Genomic DNA, 19,624 nt, shown 5'->3' with positions numbered 1-19,624 from the left:
CGGGTAGCTTGGCCACTCTGTAAATCTGGCAGTTTGGTTAGCATTCTACAATCTGTTGTCAATTAAAGAGAATCCAGGGTATTCCTATCTTGAAACCCCTTCCATTCTTGGGAGTTATTGCTCACTTTTCCATAATAAGTCTATATTTGCTGTACTAAAATGAAGAAAAGCAAAGAAAGATACATTTAATACTTTAGAGACGGAGTCTGTTCTCAATGAGTGATGTGGGGCTCATCCTTTTCTCACCATTCAATAGAGAGTAGCATGTAATGAATATTAATCATGAATAGTAGAGATGTAATTTACACACCTGTCTAGCCGTTCAGCTTCAGAGCCCAGAATTTCGTCTGACAGGGTCAGGAGACTAGCAAATCATAGATCAGAGACAAATCTCTCTAGATTCTCTATTACTGGTTAATTAAGACTGGCTAGCAAGTGGCGGTAGCATACACCTTTAATCCCAGGACTCAGGAGGCAGAGGTAGGGGCAGATGACAGATCTCTGGGCGATCCAGGCCAGCCTGGTCTACAGAGCTGGTTCTAGGACAGCCAGTGCCACACAGAGAAACCTTGTCTCAGGACTCAAAACAAAACAGGCTGGTAACTAACAGAGGACGTGCAAATACTAGTACAGCAGTGATCTGATGGGAACCAAGAGGCTGCCAGACAGCTTTAACAGGACAGTTTCCAACAGGCTTGGAGACTGAGGGCTGAGCTGCTAGAAGGGCAGCACGTCGGTGGAAGAAGAGATTCAGGTTAGAATGCTGGGTTGAAGTTCCAGCTGTGTTACTTCTTGGGTAACCATCAGTTATTGAACCTCTCTGACTCCATTTTCTTCCTCATTTATAAAATGGACATAATCATATGCAGTGTGGCACACAGTAAGTGTATTACCATAGTTGCATCTGCATGCCACATGACTGCACCGAGACCCTTGAGGGCCTGTCAGCTCCTGGTCGGTTAGAAGACAACCAGGACGAAGAAGAATAAATCACCCTGTCCAACACCCAGAACTAGTAATTCTCAAAACTGGGCAGGAGAGAGTGGTTTCAGAGGAGTCCGCTGAAACCTTGGCATCTGTTTTTAGGCACAGTTGTGTACCTTAGTTGATCAGGCTGCGAATGGAAAGATACTCTTACACTATAGTAAGAATGATACCCTTAGGACAGATAATATTTATTTGAATTACAAAGGTAAGCTAACTAAAGTGAGATAATAGAATTACAAAAGTAAGTAAAGAGTGATTGTTGAAAAAGGACTGAGAGGCAAGGCTCATGAAAAACACGGTTTTTGAATATTTGAAGAAATGTTTTATGGAGATGGCTCAAATAGATAAAAGAGCTTTAAAACACGACAGACACCAATAAAAACCTGTGCAGAATTAATTTAGTCACTTTATGTAAAGAAAAATGTGCCCTAGATCCAGCATTAGTTCCCCATGAAGATAGATGGCTTCAGAAACGCCCGAGTGGCTGTTTCCTGAGAAGGAACCATTTGTGAATCTGCTAACACTGTATAGAATCAAGATGCTCTGTAAAAACCTTCAAACTCAGGACTATAAAAAAGGCAACGTTGAGATAGCATTGTTAATGCGTGTTTTATTTTGGGGTTCACGAAAGAAATCCCACTTACCCATATCAGAGTCACCTCCACCAGAGGAGTTCAACTTACGAAAAATTTCCTGCTTCTTTGATTTAACCATGGGTGATGTGCTTTCGAGCTTGGTGAAGAAGGAAGGCAAGTAGCTTATACTTCCTGGTGATCGAGAATCATTCCTGTCAGGAATACAATTCTGTCTGTTAGGATCATGCACTCCTAACCCTTTTAAAGGCACAGAGTACTTGGAAAACTACTGCCTCCCTATTTATTCTGTTTGCTACCACCTATTTATTCTGTTTGGGGAAACAGGATGTGACCAGAAACTTGTTTGGAAATAGTCAAATATTTTAGGCTCTGAAAGATGAAACAGCAAAATTAGAATTGAAATGAAGATGATCTACAGCATAGTTTATTTACTTATTTACTGTTTGTTTGAGACAGTGTCTCACTCTGTAACTCTGGCTATCCTGGACCTAAGTAAACCAGGCCAGCCTCGAACTCAGAGATAGATCTGCCTGCTTCCCCAGTGCTGGGATCATAGGTATGTGCCAATATGCTTGGCTAATCTACAGCACAAAAATCTTTTTTTTTGGGGGGGGGGGGGGGGGGAGTTGTTTTGATTTTGAGACAGGGTTTCTCTGTCTCGGTGGTCCTAGATCTCTCTTTGTAGACCAGGCTGGTCTCGGACTCACAGAGCTCCACCTGCTTCTGCCTCCCGAGTGTTAGGATGAATGAGATATGTGTGCCACCACCGCTGCGGTCAGCACAAATTCTTAAGGAATAAAATGGCAAAGTATTAATTGGAAAACTTAGAAACAGCTTATCAAGATTTTTTGGTTATGTAAGCTAGGAATTCTTTTAAGTACACTAGTTATGCTAATAACACACCTACCTGTAAAACAGCGAAGGCTCATATTTAGCCCATAAGTTGGACTTCAGCAAAATAGCTGTAGTATCTACATAAAATTGCCTATTATAATCATTTTAAGACAAACAACAGAGGAGCTGAGTTTTAATACAAAGGATCTCATTATCTCACTGCTAGCCTCCCTCACACATCACTGACAACACTGTCTGGTCATTTGTACTCATCATCAAGACAGAAAAACTATCTGTGAAGAAAGGAAAAAAGAAGACATGGTCCCTGTGCATAAAAATTCAATTTGGGAAAATATGAATGCATAATGATTTACTCCCTCATTTCACTAGAGATAACAATATGTATTCTGTTATCTACAAGTACATTCAATTAATTCTGAGAAATTCATCAGCAGCTTAGAATTAGACAGACACCTGTTTTAAAACTGGACTCTCCCAGTTTTGGCCACCATCAAATCATGTATTTGGCTCTTGGCATTAAAGGATGTTAATGCCAAGAAACTGTGACTCAAGAAAAAAAAGCTCCAACTGCATGCCAGAGTAACTGGAGAGACTTTGACAGCCCAGGCCAGCACAGTGCCTATAGCTGCCACTCGACTTTCCTATACATGTAAAAAATAAAAAAGAAAAAAAAAGCTCAAGACAACAGAGAATACTAGGGTGAAACAGCAGGAAATAGAGCTTCATAAGCCTAGTTTTGGAATGCAAACGCCATGCTAGTGACCAGGTGCTTTACTCAGTGCGCCTTAGTGTACTTACTCTGCTGAGACACAGAGCAGTGAGATAGGACAAACGAAGTCACTCAGGTCAAAATTGGGGTTAGAATGAGGTGAGAAGAAAATTTAAAAGGCACAGTCTGTGCACAATCTACAACACCTGAAATAGGACAGGTACTCAAAGCTGGCTGAATTACCACCACCTGCTGCCCAAAGGGTCTAGAAGGATTAACATGCAGGAATAATGATGGAGTTTCTCTAACTTGGTTAATGTGTTGTTTTGGCTAACATCTAGTAGTATTAGCTCATGGGGAAAATACTCTTAGATGTTCTTCCCATAGTCCTAGCCTGATATGAAAATACCACACAAAGAGGAAAAAGGCAGTGACTAAGGAAAGCCTTAGGTGCAGCCTGCCCCTGACCCACCTCTGCTCTGCAGGCTCCACTCCCCTCTGTGACAAGAGCAGCATGCTGTCCTGCTTCTCATGCACAGCAGGAACTTGGGGTGGGGAGATGGGCTCATAGGGTTCTGATGAGATATGACTCCTCTCTGGAGACTTTCCAGGCCTGCTGGGGTAGAAAATGCAATATTTTAGATTGTACTCCCGGGTCACCTCTGAGTCTATGTCTGCATTTACTATGTATAATTTTTATCAATCCCACTCTCTTCTTAAAATAATGAAAGTTGTTGAGTTCTTTAAGGTTTATCTATGAGCCTCTAATCTTAACACCCACAAGGGGAGAAAAAACCCTGATTCATCCTCATGGTTTGTCCTTTACGGCTTACCCTTTAGTTTACATATTTTAACTTTACATACCATACTCCAACCATTTATGTATTTTGTAAAGATTTATTTTTTATGTACATTGGGGTTTTGCCTGTATGTGTGTCAGTGTGAGGATGTCAGATCCCCTGGAACTGGAGTTACAGACAGCTGTGAACTGCCATGTGGGTGCTCTTCCTCTGGAAAAGTGGCCAGTGCTCTTAACCAGTGAGCCATCTTTCCAGCCCCCCATTTTATGTATTTTGTAAATGTAAAAATAAAACACCCATATCTTCCTATCTCTTCTCCCCAATTAGCAGCCATTTCCATATAGCTTGTGATACACATCTGTTCTAACTACAGGGCTCCCCTAGGTGTGATCAGCAGTAGGCCACTTGCCTAGCCTTCGACGCATTCCCAGAACTGTGACAGCAAAGTGGATTGTATAAACATTTTAAATGACAAAATCAGATAGTTTTACTAAGAGAAAAATGAATGAAACTAAGCTCCTTTATTCAGATCCACAGATGTAGGTTATAAGTAGAGAAGCCAATTGGAATCCCTCTTCACTAATGTCATCAATTGTTCCAAATCTGCTACATAGCATCAAGTTTTCTGCCTCATTTATTTTTTATTTATTCAGTTATTTATATTGTGTGTGTGTGTGTGTGTGATTGATTGTTTTTCAAGCTAATCTAAAAGGAACTCCTGGGTTCTACATGTCTTCCTGCTTCAGCTGCTGAATTACAGATTATAGTCAACCTTCTGTTCTTGATAACTGTACTTTCCTTTTTTTTAAAAAAAAGATTTATTTATTAATTATATATACAGTATTCTCACTACAGATAATTGTGAGTCACCATGTGGTTGCTGTGAATTGAACTCAGAACCTTTGGAAGAGCAGTCAGTGCTCTTAACTGTTAAGCCATCTCTCCAGCCCATGTGCTTTTTTAAAAAAGAAGAGAAAAATATAAGCTGGTTTAGTGGTGCACACCTTTGATCTCAACGCTCAGGGGCAGAGGCAGAGAGAACTCTTCTAGTTAGAGGCCAGCTTGGTCTACACAGCCAGTTCCAGGATAGTGAGGGCTACATAAAAAGATCCTATCTCAAAAAACAAACCCCCACCCAGAAAGAGTGAGAAAAAGCAGGCTATCGTATTGTTTTTAAGATAATTAAGCTTTGGGGCTGGAGAAATAGTTCAGAGGTTAAGAGCACAAGCTGCTCTTCCAGAGGTCCTGAGTTCAATTCCCAGCAACCACATGGTGCCTCACAACCATCTGTAATGAGATTGGGTGCCCTCTTAAAAGATAATTAAGCTTTTAAAAATGTATGCAATATTTGCTTAAAAGTAGTTCAGCATGGCATAGGGATAGGAGATGGGGTAGGAGGAAGTGAGAATAAAAACAGCTGGCCATTTGCTGCACTAAGGATACACAAAGAATGGTGTGAGGTTTTCTACTTTATTTTGTTCGAGTCAGGGTCTCTACATAGCCCTGGCTATTTCTCAAACTCACAGAAATCTTCCTGCCTCTATCTCCAAGTGCTAGGATTAAAGGTGTGAGTCAATCCATGGCTTTTCTACTTTTAAGATCAGCCAACTTCCTTTTTATTTCCAGACAGGGTCAGTGATCTGCTTGCCTATGTCCTGTGTGCCATCCTGCCTGGTTCCAGCCAGCTTCTTAAATACATTATCCTTACAACTTTCTACTCCTCATTTTGAGGGATAAGCATGTCTCCTCTTTTTGTACCTGAGAATTGTTTCCATGTATCTAGTTTATTCATCCTCTATGTATATTCAAAGTATTTGATACAATCTTTGTTTTACTGATACTCATTTTTTTTTTTTTTTTTTGTTGTTGTTTTTCGAGACAGGGTTTCTCTGCAGCTTTTTTTTAGAGCCTGGCCTGGAACTAGCTCTTGTAGACCAGGCTGGCCTCGAACTCACAGAGATCCGCCTGCCTCTGCCTCCCGAGTGCTGGGATTAAAGGCGTGCGCCACCACCGCCCGGCTTGATACTCATTTTTGTTCTCAGCATTCTGAGCATTAATTTCCTTGGTTCTATGTAAACATAATATAACATCAATTGATGTTTAGTGTGTTATTTTGAACTAAAGCCCTTGCTTCCTTTTTGAAAAACTTTAGACAGAACATGGTAACAAATACCACTAGAGGTCAAACCTGCACTGTATGCACAGCCTGGATTCTTTTTTTTTGTTACTGCTATTAACTCCTTGAGACAGGGTCTCATTACGTAGCCCAATTTAGCTTTGAGCTTCGAATCTTCCTGCCCCTTCCTCCTGAGTAGCTGGAAATATAGGAATGTTCCACCACCTATCCAGCCTGAGAAAGAATTTCGAAAGAATACTGAAGTCTCTGTAAATATTACCTAACTACTTTTGAATATACATTAATACACATACATAGTGCTAAGTGCCCAGACAGCGGACATCCTGAATATAAAGAGAAAAACACCCCTGCCTTCCAGAGAATAAGGGCGAATGATATTTGAGAAATGAATCTCATAACTTCTAGACATATTAGAATTATCTTATTACAACAAAATTTACATGTTTGGTAAAAACAAAACAAGACTCTACCTTCCCCGGGACTTATCCACAAGGCTTTCTGGAGAAACTCTAGAGCCTGGTCTTGGATGCAGCACAGTCTGAGACTGGGACTCTGGGCTGTAGCGACTTGATGGTTTAGCTCTCACAGGTGTGGACGCCAACGCAGATGGTGACGTTTGGAATGTTGAAGTAGGAGACTGTGAGGAAACTTGATTTCTAGCAAAATCTTGTGTGATAATTTGCTGTGAATGAGAAGAGAAAAGAGTAGATGGTAAGGGTTATTAGCTACCCAAGATAATGGTGTAAGCTCAACTTTTGATCTTTTTTTTTTTTTTTTGAGATATAGTTTCATTCTGAACACAAAAGGGCCTTTAAATCATAGCAGTCATCCTGCCTCAGACTCCTAGTGCCCCAGGCTAATTAACTTGAATACCTCTGCTATGATTTTTTTGTTAAAAAAACAAATAACAACAAGAACGAAAAACCCTGCTTTCTGCATGATTAACAGATAGTACTAAAGCAGTAAGAAAAGGCTTACACAGATGTGGTCAGCAAGGGTGATCAATCGATGGGTCCTGGGCACCTGACCCATTCCTTCTGCCTGGGAGGACGGAGGTGGTGGTGGTGGCTGCTGCTGTGGGGATGGTGACTCCTGCTGGGACCGATAGTGATGCAGTGGTCCTTCATACTGCCGAGGCGGCTCATCTAATAGACAACAGGTAGATACATTATCCCAAGGATGCCTCTGCCCCTGACTTAGTATCAAATATTAATAACTCAGAAGAACATAAGAAAAGGATGTGATAATGCGCACCTATACCTAATTTTTGTTTTTTTTATCTTGAAGCAAAAAAATGCAAATATAAGAACGAAGACTAGTACAATAAAATATGAGTGTAGAAGTAGGCAAAGCTACCAGCCTTTTTCCTCTCTGTATGTGCGTGCGCACGAGCACAAGCACACAAGCCTGTTAGAGCAGTGTGTGCATGTATGTGTGAACGTGCAGGCCAGAGGCTGATATCAAGTATCTTTCCTCTATTGCTCTCTACCTTGATTTTTGTTTCTTGAGACAAGGTCTCTCTGAACTTGATGCTCATGGATTCAACAAGACTGCCTAGCCAGTGAGCTTAAGGAAACACCATTTGTGCTCCCTGCACTTCTTCCTCCATGCTGGGGTTCCAGGATTCACTGCTATGCCCGTTTTTTTCATGTGGTTCTAGGTATCCAAATTCAGGTCCTCATGCTTGTGCAGTAGTTACTTTACCTACAGACACCTCCCCAGCCCTGTGCATCTATTTTCACTAAAATATAAACAAAAGAGTAATAAATAGTTTAAAAGGTGCATTTTGTTAGTATAGCTCTAAATGTTTCTAAAGAAGACTACCTGGCAACAAGTTGTTCTTACCATGGCCTAGACAGGTAATTAGAAGCAAATATTAATGCAAATATGAGATAGGGAAATGGCAAAAAGACATACTTTCTACTTGATTTGCCTTAGCCATATCTGGCTGATAGGCCTGTGGCTTGTCCTGGGGTGGTGCAGGGGAGCTGGCAGGACTTATCACCTCAATAGCATCACTAGGTGCTTCATACCTGTGAGAAGACACTTTAAGAAAAGAACCTTATTTCAAAATAAATTCACAGAAAGTTTCAAAAGTCCAAGTTCTTCAAATCTATTTACATATTTTAGTTTTTGATTCCGCTAAAGAATGTTCGTAGCATTCCATACTAGGAGTAAAACTTAATCAAACCCCACAGACTGTTAAAGGTACCTCTGTGATCCTAATCTCAATAGATTGTAGGTTTTTTAGGCATATGGTAAAGCAGAATTAAGATTTGTGATAAGCCTCTGGGAGCTTGAAAAGAAATAAACAGACTACCATCAAAGGTTATTAATAAGTAAATGTGGGGTAGATCTCAACCATTAATTGACTTCAATAATTCCATTTTTGTGGAACAATCTGATCTTAACAAAATAAGCCATAAAGCTGCTTCACTGCTCCAAGACTAGTTATTGCTTATAAAACAGTATTATTTTTTTTAAAGAACTCAAGTTTTACATTGTGAAAGTGACCAGGAGTGGTAGGAAATATGTGAAGGAAATAACTTCAATGGGAGGGTGAGTACCAACCAATTATGGAGGAAGTCCACACAGACCCTTCTAAGATACATACAGCACTTAAGAGAATTAATGGGCTCTGCAAATGTAGGTCATGGGCAGTTTTCTACAAAGCTGCCATGCTTTAGAGCTGAAATTTGGGGAGATCCAGGCAGAACTTGCTAAAAATCTTCTCCTGTTAGAGACCATCTATACAGGCGTACCAGAGCCGAAGTCAGGGTTATGACACTGGCTGAACACAGGCATAGATGGTGAACTTCTTGGGCTGGAGAGATGGCTCAGAGGTTAAGAACATTGCCTGCTCTTCCAAAGGTCCTGAGTTCAATTCCTACCAACCACATGGTGGCTCACAACCATCTGTAATGAGGTCTGGTGCCCTCTTCTGGCCTGCAGTCATACACACAGACAGGATATTGTATACAAAATAAATAAATATTTTTTAAAAAAGGTGAACTTCTTGGCCACTGCATACTGCTCTTACTATTCAAATGGACATCTCTACATACCTCTACTTGTCATGGAAACAATGCTGAGGAGCTAAAACAAACCATTATATTTTAAGTACCCTTCTGACTTGAAAGTCTTGTATTTATTGTTACTCATCGATGCTTATGAACCAACATCTCAAATGACAAAAACTAACAGGAGAACTAGTCAGTATACAGTCTAATTGCAAACTATATTCATGGTGCTCTTGAAGATTCGGATGCAAGGTAAAGGATGAGAGAGGCTCTCAGGAGTCACACAGAAAATGACACTGGATAGTTGTCACTAGCCCATGTATCATGCAGGATGCTGCCAGGGATAGAAAAGGTAACTGTACTCAAAGGTAGGAACAGAAAAATCTTCCTGTTTGCAGGCTGCTGAAAAACAAGCTCCCAAAGCAAAGTTTGGTATGTGAGTTGACGACAGCATGCTAATCCACGGCTCCCTCCAAGATGCCCTGTGCTGCTCTCTTCCCCCTGAGCTTCCAGTTTTCTCACACTGAAAACCTACATCGTAAACTTTTTTAATTCCAGGTTAAAGGAAGTTATTTCTTCTGTAGTTCAAGAACGAGCTGCCCACTTCTTTCTGAAAATGTTGCCAATAACTTGTAATTATACAATTGGAAGCTTGAAGGTCAGAACTACACTTTATTCCAGTGCTATTAAATTTCCTTAATGGAGATACTGAAAAATAGCTACATGATTAAGCTGCCACTATCGCACCTGCTTATTTAAGCATGCTTGCTTTTCCTTTAAAATTCAATATAGAGTAGAATTTAGGTCACAGCTAAGAAAAAAATGAAGTTATATTTCTTCCTCTACATATTTACTTCTGTGTATGGAAAGCCATCATCACTGCATACATGTGAATGTCAACTGATGCCAGGGTCAGTTCTCTTCTTCCACTATGGGGTTCAGATCATCAGATTCCGTGGTAAGTGCCTCGGGCTGATCTCATCACCCATAAGTAATTTTCAAAAGCATAGCCAGGCGGTAGTGGCACACGACTTTAATTCCAGCACTCGGGAGGCAGAGGCAAGCATATCTCTGTGAGTTCAAGGCCAGCCTGGTCTACAAGAGCAGGCCCCAAAGCTTCAGAGAAACCCTGTCTCAGGAAAAAAAAAATTTTAAAGCAATTTGCGTAGTGTTTTGATACACATATCACGATGACTAGCCAGATTGAATCCAAATCCATTCTCAAGAAAGATACAAAGTGAGTATCAGTCACTAATAGGCTTACAAAAAAAAAAAAAAAAAAAAAAAAAACCACCTTAGAAAAAGGACCTAAGGGCTGGGTGGCGTACGCCTTTAATCCCAGCACTTGGGAGGCAGAGACAGGCGGATCTCTGTGAGTTCGAGGCTAGACTGGTCTACAAGAGCTAGTTCCAGGACAGAGAAACCCTGTCTCAAAAAAATCAAAATAAAGAAAAAGGACCTAAGAGGCTTTAGGAGATAGTGAACCTAGAAAACGGTTTCTCAGAGAGACTATATTGTGGTAGCTCAGATCTTGACGATAATCCCATTACTTTTCAGATGCCTAAAATACCTTCAGAAGATCTAGTTTTCATGTAGCCACTTCTAACTATAATTCTATGGATTTTTTCCTAGATAATATATTGGTGGGGTACTTAGGACATGGGGGTGTGTAAGTCATAAGAATATTAGAAGATACATTTTTACATCCACAATACTTTCTCTTATATTACTGTCAAGCATTAGGATTGCTTCATATCAGGCCATGCTTTACCTAAAGAATAAAGTAATTCTTTACTCAGATATCACATTGTGAAACTCGGATTGAGATACATACAGCTACTAGAAGAGTCTGAACTTTGAGAGCCACGTTCCCTCGCATCCTTGTCCGAGGCAATTTGCCGGGTGATGATCACGTCTATGAAGTTAGCTGCAGTAATGGTAGTCTTCCCTCGGGTCCTTAGCTCTTCCTCATATCTGGATTTTGGAGGAGGCCCTTTATCTTTCCCAGCCTCAGAAAACACTACTGAGGCATGAGGCTGGGGCTTGCCACTCGGAAGGGCTGAAGAAGTGCACACACACTGAACAGATCTCTTCTCCACCTCCAGGTTTTTCTGCTCTAGCTGCTGCTGTTCACTAACTGCTGCTGACCTGCTTCTCAAATTTTCTTCTAACCTGGCAGCTTCATGCTTACTCTCTTTTGTTTTGGAAACATCCATCTGGGGTGCAGAAGCTGCAGCGTCCACAAGAGCAGCGAGGGCATCCGCAGCGGTGTTGTAACGGGAGGCTGGCAGGCCTTGGCTGATTGAAGGGCCCCCAGCAGGCAGTGGCCTATAAACAAAAGAAAAGAAAGGTACTTAAGGGAAGAATATTTGTTGGGGGAGGGGTGAGGCTTGTGGAGAAAAATGAAAGAACAAATTACATTAAAAAAAAAAATGGGCTGGAGAGATGGCTCAGCGGTTAAGAGTATATTGCCTGTTCTTCCAAAGGTCCTGAGTTCAATTCCCAGCAACCACATGGTGGCTCACAACCATCTGTAATGAGTTCTGGTGCCCTCTTCTGGCCTTCAGGCATACACACAGACAGAATATTGTATGCATAATAAATAAATAAATATTTTAAAAAAACAAATAGAAGTTTGACTATTTTAGTCAGTGGTTTCAAAAATCATTGTGGCTCACAACCTGAGTTCAATCCTCAGGACCACATGGTAGAAAGAAAGATTCCCACAGTTGTCCTCTGATACACATACACACACGCACGCACGCACAGAGTCAATCATCAAAAAATGTAAATTAAAATAAAAAACATATACAAAATATGTACTGATTTTGGTCAAAACGTTTATGAGAGTACAAAAGACTGACATGATTCGTAGCTGAGCAGTTGGATCCAAAGGTGTGATTACACTGGTTCCATTGGTTCCTTGGAAAACACTGGGTCTCTGTTGCAAAATGGTCTCCTGAGTTCTTACTGAAGGGGAAGGGGAGCGAACATATCCGTGGCTGCCAGGTCGGCCAGGCTGTTCTGAGCCTGAAGAGAGAAGAAAAAGAAACACTGATAATCCAAAAGTAGCAGATACAAAAATAAAGGCAGAAAGTTTTATGGAATTTTTAATTCCTAGTATCACTAGATAGAAAATAAGAATAAGAAACTCAGGAGGCAGAGACAGGCGGATCTCTGAGTTTGAGGCCAGCCTGGTCTGCAAGAGCTAGTGCCTGGACAGGCTCCAAAGCCACAGAGAAACCCTGTCTCGAAACCACCACCCGCCAAAAAAAAAATCCTATAATGCATAAATTATGTGGTAATATCACAATATTCATTTTATGTAGATTATATTAAACATGAAAAGTTAAAGTCAAATTCAAATAATACAGAACTTTGGTAGGAGCTAGGTCTTAAAGTGACAAGTAAAAACATCAAAATAATATTTTCTCATTAGATACTGAATTGATCTTTTCCATGTACCAGATTCACAAAAATAGACACTGATATATGACAAATACCATATAAATGGGGTCACTATTGTGTATAAAAATGTAAAGACTAATTGGTTAGCAGTTCCACTTCTAGGAATTGGTCCTACAGAAATACTGATGTATGCCAGAGTATATTTAGAAGGGAGAAAATTGTCAAGGTCTGGCTGAAGTAGTACTAGCTATGGAAATAAGTCTGTGCTAAAATGTCTAGCTCTTACGCAGGCAAAGAATGAGGTAGAAAGTTGGAGGTATTGCACAGTACAAGGAAAGTAGAAAAGAAATTGACTAGGGAATTAGAATTTGAGATTCTCCTAACTCTGCTATGCAAGAGTTAAAGTTAAGTGGGTAAAATTCTCAAACCTCCAAGAAGGGTAGCTATGGAAGACAAACTTTCGGGGAGGGTACTGTGAATATTCCATCCCACAAGAGAAAGCTTGCTGCAACAAATGCAATTGTTGAGTAGAAGCAGAACAGAGGACTTGGATAGTAAAATAGTTCAGTTAGTGCTTGCCACATAAGCATGGCATCCCAAACCATGTAAAAACACTGGTTATGTTACCATGTGCTTATAATAGCAATGCTGGAGGGACTTGGACAATTGGATCCCTGATGCTCACTAGCCAGCTTGCCTACCCAATCTCTAGGCTTCAAGCCAGTGAGGAAAAAGTACCCAAGGAATGACAGGGATTAATCTCTGACCAAGCACATGCATGTATACGTGTATGTACACCCAAAAAGGCAAAACAGGAAGAACCACGTTTGAGGGCAGGAACCCCAAACTGTACTGCAGCCACTGATGTTATTTTCACTGTGGTGTATGGAAAGTGGTTTGGGGAGTTGTTTGACTCGGGAGAGCATACTAAATACAGTAGAACCTGCAGCACAATATGCAGGATGAGCATATAGCACTTTGTTGTTGGTTCTTCTCTTTCCTTTCTGGAATTGAGATAGAAATGCCTAATGGAAGTGACAGTAAATGACAGCTAAGATTATGCTTAATTTTTGTTGGGTTTTATTATTTTATTATTGAGAAACTTAGAATCCATTTCTAGGAAGTATGATATCAAGTTTCTTTTTTGCGGGGGGGTTCGAGACAGGGTTTCTCTGTAGTTTGGAGCCTGTCCTGGAATTAGCTTGTAGATCGGGCAGGCCTTGAACTCACAGAGATCCACCTGCCTCTGCCTCCCAAGTGCTGGGATTAAAGGCGTGCGCCACCACTGCCTGGCGCTTTACAGAATTTTTAAGGATCAGACTATTAATGATTTTTCTATGTACAAATAATGAGTAATATTTCAATGTATTTCAGGTTTGCACCACATTGACTACAAACTACATAGTCATTAGGAATAATGACTGGATCAAATTTCATGATTAGCTTCAGGTTCCTTCCACCTGTTGACATGATTTCAAAGGGTTTGTCCCTCATTAAAATATGAACTCGACACCCTCTTGACGTTTCATCTTCATTTCTGTACCTACCTATACAACCATTATCTTTGCCTTCCTTTTGCCTACACCTACTTTGCCCTTTAAATGGCATCTAAAGACTGACACCTGCCCATGGAAACCTCTTGACCAGGGTTTAACTCTTGTACATCAGTCTGTGTTCCTAAGTGTCAGATCAGCATATCTGACAATATGAACCGAATAAATGGTCTTACTTGATTAAAATAATTGAGAAAGGCAAATGTATCAGGGATAAAGAGAGATGGCTCAAATATCTGTAAGATTAAATATGTCCAAAATAAAAGTATTTGTTTTCTATGATGGTGATCTTGCCATTTTTCATGCTGTGTCACTCTGAACCCCACCACCCACACACTCCTTACTCCTTTTTCTATGAGGCAGGCTCTTGTTATTAATGCCAGACTGATATCAAATGTATAGTCTGCCTGCCTCAGCTTAAGTGTAGAAGTCTAAACGCTGGGTGTGGTAGTTTGGATGAAAATGGCTTCCAAAGGCTCATAGGGAATTAGGAGCTGTGGTTGTCTGAGTGGACGTGGCCTAAGTGAAGGAAGTGTGTCACAGGGATGAGGTTTCAGAAGCTCACACCACACTTAGTGTCGCTCTCTCCGTTGCTGCTGCCTACAGATCAGGATGTAGGCCTTTCAGCTGCCTCTCCAGCATGTCTGCCTGCACACTGCCGTGCTTCCCACCATAACGATAATAGAGTAAACCTCTGAACAGCAAGCCAGCCCCAATTAAATGTTTTCCTTTATAAGGGTTGCTGTGGTCTTGGTGTCTCTTCACAGCAATAAAACCCCAACAAAAACACTGAGTTATAGGAATGTGCCATCAGGTTGTTTTAATTTGCAGCTCAATCTTATTTTTTAACCCATTAAGTTACTGCCAGATCCCTTTGATTCTGCTTCTATGTTCTCCTCAGCAGTTTCTTTCTGGCCATTCTCTGTGTCTGAATGTTTCATACCACCATTGGCACATACATGAATTCCTGAGACAATTTCAGAGTTCTAACACATTTTCAGGCTACTGGTCACATGACTGACCTCCTAAACAGAATGGAAGCACTGTATTCAAGATGCCACATCTCCTTCTAAACATATTTCCCAATTCCCCCTTTAAACTATAGACTGGGCTGTCTTTTCATACCCAGTATTTAAGAGCAACTGAAGACCCATGTTGCTCAGGACTAGTCGAAATGGCACTTTTGTCATGGAAAGTCCCTTCCAGCTCAGCAGCTTGTAAATTACACATACTGGTTTTCCATGTTTATTTGCCTACACAGAAAAATTAAGCATAATGCCTCACAGGAAATCACCAAGACCTGTAGCCTAAGGAGGGGCAAAGCTTCGCACTGACCTGGTCGTAGGTAGAGATCAGCAGAAGCAGCAGAGAGCCTCTCACGTTCACGTTCACGTTCCCGTTCCCGCTCACGTTCCCGCTCACGCTCGCGCTCCCGTTCCCGTTCCCGCTCCCGTTCCCGCTCCTTCTCTCTTTCTCGCTCCCGATCCCTGTCAGCACTTGCGGCTGCTGTAAGATGTGTCGGGTGTCCTGTAAAAGATCAAACTGTCAGTCTATCAAGTTAAATCTGCAAATAACCACAAAGAGTCAATCAGCTTCAAATACAGATGTATTAAGTTTGTATTCAGTTTAGGAGTCTCGGATAGCAGATGGAGCAAAGTATAAGCGTTTAGGGTATTTGTGGAGCATCAAGTTACATGTATACGTTAAATGGAGAGCAGAATGGGAGAAAAATGCTCAGAATTCCTCTGCAAGCTATACCAAAAAAAAAAAAAAAAAAAAAAAAAAAACCAAAAAACTGAAGCGTCTTGGTCTTGTTAGAGATGTATAAATTTTAAGCAATTTTGTCTAAGAAATAGAGGGCATTATTTTAAATATACTCTCCCTAGAAAAATCCTTGACTTATTTTCTGGAACCCTTGCTTAGAGCATCTCACCTGGAGACAAAGATGCAGCATTGTATGGCCTAGGAGGGAAAGTAATCTGCGTGCCAGGGATGTAGGTGATTCTGTCCATGGGAGGAGTGCTCGCTCCTCCTGCATGAGGCACTAGAATTGTTGGAGGCATATTTGTCAGATCAATGATTCCTATCCAAAAAGACAAATACAACTTATGTTAGGCATTACTACAAACTGACACCTAACTCCAGAAGCATACATGATTTTTCCATTTTGTCTCTTTATAATAACAATGATAATTTGCATTCGACAAAAATAAAATGTTTAAAAAATTATCATTGCTTACGACCTCTTCAAAACTAAAGGAGGATATGAAAAGTACTGATAACACAATAACCTCAAATAACCTCAGGTATGGACATATTAAAAAAAACACAAACTTTAAACACTTTACAATTATATGACTTAGTACTTTAATGTTTACTGTTCAACTCATCTCAAAATATTACTTTATCTGCTTTCAGGGCTAAAGTCTATAGAGACTAGTATTAGCTTCTTTTATGCCTTTCAGTCATTCATTTAGCAAGTATTTATTAATTATTGGAAAATGTGAAAAAATTCTATATACCTCTTGTAGCTGGATAAGGGAGACCCAGTGGCTGCTCTCGTGGGGACAGTCCCCGGGCGACATCAGGGCGCAAATTCACCTGCATCTGCTGTGAGGTAATGTAATCATTTAGGATTGTCTGTCTGGTGTTCTCCATTGCATAAAGCTGGTACTGACTTGGGTATCCTGGGGTTGGTGAAAGCTGTCTCTGAAACAGGTAAGCAGCAGCTGCTGAGTGAGAGAAAGAAAAAAATGGCACTGAGTGTGTGAGATTAGCCTGCTAAACACGTCCCTGGCACAGTGAGGAAGCACTGTGGCTGTGCTAGAGCAGGAGCCACTGTCGCTCCACTCCAGGAGTGACATGAAGTCTAACTCCTTCTTCCTTTTATTTATTTATTGGGGGGGGGGGTGTTCTCTGTGTAGCCCTGGCTATCCTCGACCTCACTTTGTAGGTCAGGCTGGCCTCGAACTCACAGAGATCCACCCGAGTGCTGGGATTAAAGGTGTGTGCCACCAGGTCCTGTATGCCTAACTCGTTAACCCTGAGATGTGATGGGAGGGAGGCAGATTCTCAACTCCCGAAGCAGTTTTGATTTCAGTTGTTATCATGAAACTCTACTGAGTTCTCACTGAATTACATGCGAGTTGTGGTTGAAAATTAAAGGACTTTTTGAAAACACAACAGTGGGAGTGCATACGAAAAGAATTCTAGCATAGGAATTTTATTTTATTTTTCTAGAGGTAAAAATGATTCAGTAATGCATGTGTTTGAAAGAAAAAGGATGGCAAATGTTTTCTATAAAGGCCAGTTGAAAACTGTGCTAGGTTTTAAGAGCTACCCAGTATCTCTCAAGCCACTGTTGCTTTACCGTGAACAAAACAAACGCTATAGCGACAGGATTTGGTAAAGGAGTTGTTTTCTTAGCCCTTGCATAAAAGCATGAGACAGGATGCAATGAAGTCATAAGTATAAAAATTAGAAGATAATGTCCCTATTCTCAAAACCATTTATAATCTAGCTCAGATGGAAAAATAAGACAATAAGATGAAAGTATTATTAAATAAAGTTCTATGATAGACACTGAGCAAATATAAAAAGTTTTGTCTGAAAGTTAAGGGAACCATTCATATGTACATGTTCTCCTAAAGAAAGCAAAAACCACTGATATGTCTTATAGACCATTAATTAAACTTTTACCACAACTCCAAGTCAGTTAAGTGTGACTGCTGAAACACATTTCCTCTGGGAGACATTTGTGTAAACACAGGTGGTCTGCAAATCACAACAGGCTTGTATCTCACTAAGCCCATAAAGCACAAGTTCCAGAAGCTGGAAGCGCGTTGAATATATAAGCCCAGAACTTACACTGTACCCATCAACTGTTTCCATTCATAACTGAGGGGCTGTGGCTCACCGCTGCACTCAGCATCATGAAAGGCATTACCACATACTACTAGCCCCAGGAAGGAACCCAGTTTACAATTAAAAGTAAAGTTTCTGCTGACTAGGCTTTGCTCTCACACCATTGCTAAGTCAAAAGCTTACATGGAATGAACCATTCTAAGTTGGTCTGTGATCTCTGTATCAGGGTTAGGTTCAAGTAACAATTTGGCAACAGCAGAGCTTTCAGATATAATATTCCCAGATTATTCCCAGACAGCCAGGTTCCTAGCTATCACGAAAGATAAGTAACCTCAGGCATTTCTGCATTAAATGTTTTTGTTTACTTTGTGTGAACAAAGGTTTATGTGCAGATGTGCATATTGCATCTCACAGAGGAGAACCTGTGAGAGTTTATTTCCCCTTTCATTGTGTGGGTGCCATAGGTTGTTGGCAAGCAAGGTCCTTTACCTTAGAACCCATCTTACTTGCCTGGCTTCTCTGCTTTTTAATGTGACAACTTGGTAATAAAAACGGCTGTAAGAACCAGGATATAACCCAAGGCTAGGCTACCCTTGAACTAACAGAAATCCACCTGCCTCTGCTTCCCAAGTGCTGGAACTAAAGGCGTGCAACACAATACCCAGCTATCTAAAATGGTTTTGTCATTTAATTGTCTTTTAAACTATGGCTTCATTAAAAAACAAAAACCAAAGCTAACAAGCTGTGGAGTTTATTTCATAACAGAGAAACAGTGGTGAGATTTAGTCAGTAGTAAGAAAAGGCACTGACCTGTAGTCAGAACTGCTGTAATTAACATAGTCATGTTGATACTGTATTTCTGTGCTGTAAATTGTCATTAAATATTGAGCTTACCAGGATCCAAAGCCCTGTGGAAGGGCATGGCTGGATCCAAGTGTGCGGGAAGGTGGCCCCGATAAACCTCTCCTGCGGCACTACTCCTATGATGAGGATCAAATGGGCTGTGGCTCATGACAGGATCCACCCCAGGCACCGGAGACTTGGCTGGTATACTTTCTCTCTGGGTTGGGGTCAGAGTCGATTTCCTTTCATGACTGGTAGACTTGCTGGAAGAAACTGTAACAGCAATAACAGACCATCAGTGCCACAAATCCTTGAGAAGACTTCACTGTGTGTCCCAATAAAAATCCTATCTTTTAATATGTTCAAGTTTAAGAACTAATAGTAGCCTTGAAACCTGGAGACCACTGTGATGTTTTGGAGCACAGCAATAATTCTAAATAACCTCATATTAAAATTATGAAGATCATGAAGTTCAATAATCTCTAAATCCCACTGTAAATGATCATGTATCTTGCATGATACTAACATCTAAATTCTCAAACAAAACAGACCTATTTGGGCAACACATGTAGCAAATCTCAAATTCTTCCCTCCTTATGTTTCCTAACCTCTCTGCTACCTGTCAACCATAAGTTAGCCTAATTTTATACCTTCAGTCTGCGCTTCAGTGATTCTTTACCTTATCCATATCCATTTGCCCCACCCCTACTCATCATTGTGATTAGACTGGTTCCTGCACACCTACCAAATCTCTACACTCTGCACCACCCTCACTGTGGAGATTCCTATGTATCATAAAGTGTACCACATTAGCCATGTGACTTAATTTCTCTGAAATTCTTTCCCTTTTTT

The 19,624-nt window shown here is 40.7% G+C and overlaps 1 protein-coding gene and 1 non-coding gene across 18 annotated transcripts in view; one reads left to right on the top strand and one right to left on the bottom strand.

Moving 5' to 3' along the window:
• Nucleotides 1–19,624, bottom strand: part of Ncor1 (nuclear receptor corepressor 1) — a 162,619-nt gene that overhangs the window by 8,563 nt on the left and 134,432 nt on the right. For 15 of the 17 annotated variants that reach the window (XM_038324739.1, XM_038324736.1, XM_038324746.1 and 12 more), the window contains 11 exons: nucleotides 18,824–19,045; nucleotides 16,588–16,797; nucleotides 15,999–16,148; nucleotides 15,401–15,592; nucleotides 11,969–12,134; nucleotides 10,939–11,432; nucleotides 8,002–8,130; nucleotides 7,063–7,229; nucleotides 6,555–6,766; nucleotides 3,620–3,763; nucleotides 1,632–1,774 (listed from right to left, as the gene is read on the bottom strand). In XM_038324739.1, the coding sequence (XP_038180667.1) occupies nucleotides 1,632–1,774; nucleotides 3,620–3,763; nucleotides 6,555–6,766; nucleotides 7,063–7,229; nucleotides 8,002–8,130; nucleotides 10,939–11,432; nucleotides 11,969–12,134; nucleotides 15,401–15,592; nucleotides 15,999–16,148; nucleotides 16,588–16,797; nucleotides 18,824–19,045 (2,229 nt within the window). The remainder of the gene's footprint in view (nucleotides 1–1,631; nucleotides 1,775–3,619; nucleotides 3,764–6,554; nucleotides 6,767–7,062; nucleotides 7,230–8,001; nucleotides 8,131–10,938; nucleotides 11,433–11,968; nucleotides 12,135–15,400; nucleotides 15,593–15,998; nucleotides 16,149–16,587; nucleotides 16,798–18,823; nucleotides 19,046–19,624) is intronic. The other 2 variants (XM_038324741.1, XM_038324750.1) reach the window with 1 other exon arrangement.
• LOC119813840 lies at nucleotides 2,958–3,087 on the top strand. The gene has a single exon (XR_005285286.1). It is a non-coding gene; the product is annotated as a small nucleolar RNA SNORA44 (small nucleolar RNA).

This window comes from Arvicola amphibius, chromosome 4, assembly GCF_903992535.2.
Source record: "Arvicola amphibius chromosome 4, mArvAmp1.2, whole genome shotgun sequence".
Lineage (NCBI taxonomy): Eukaryota > Metazoa > Chordata > Mammalia > Rodentia > Cricetidae > Arvicola > Arvicola amphibius.
This window is presented reverse-complemented; position numbering and strand designations above follow the sequence as displayed.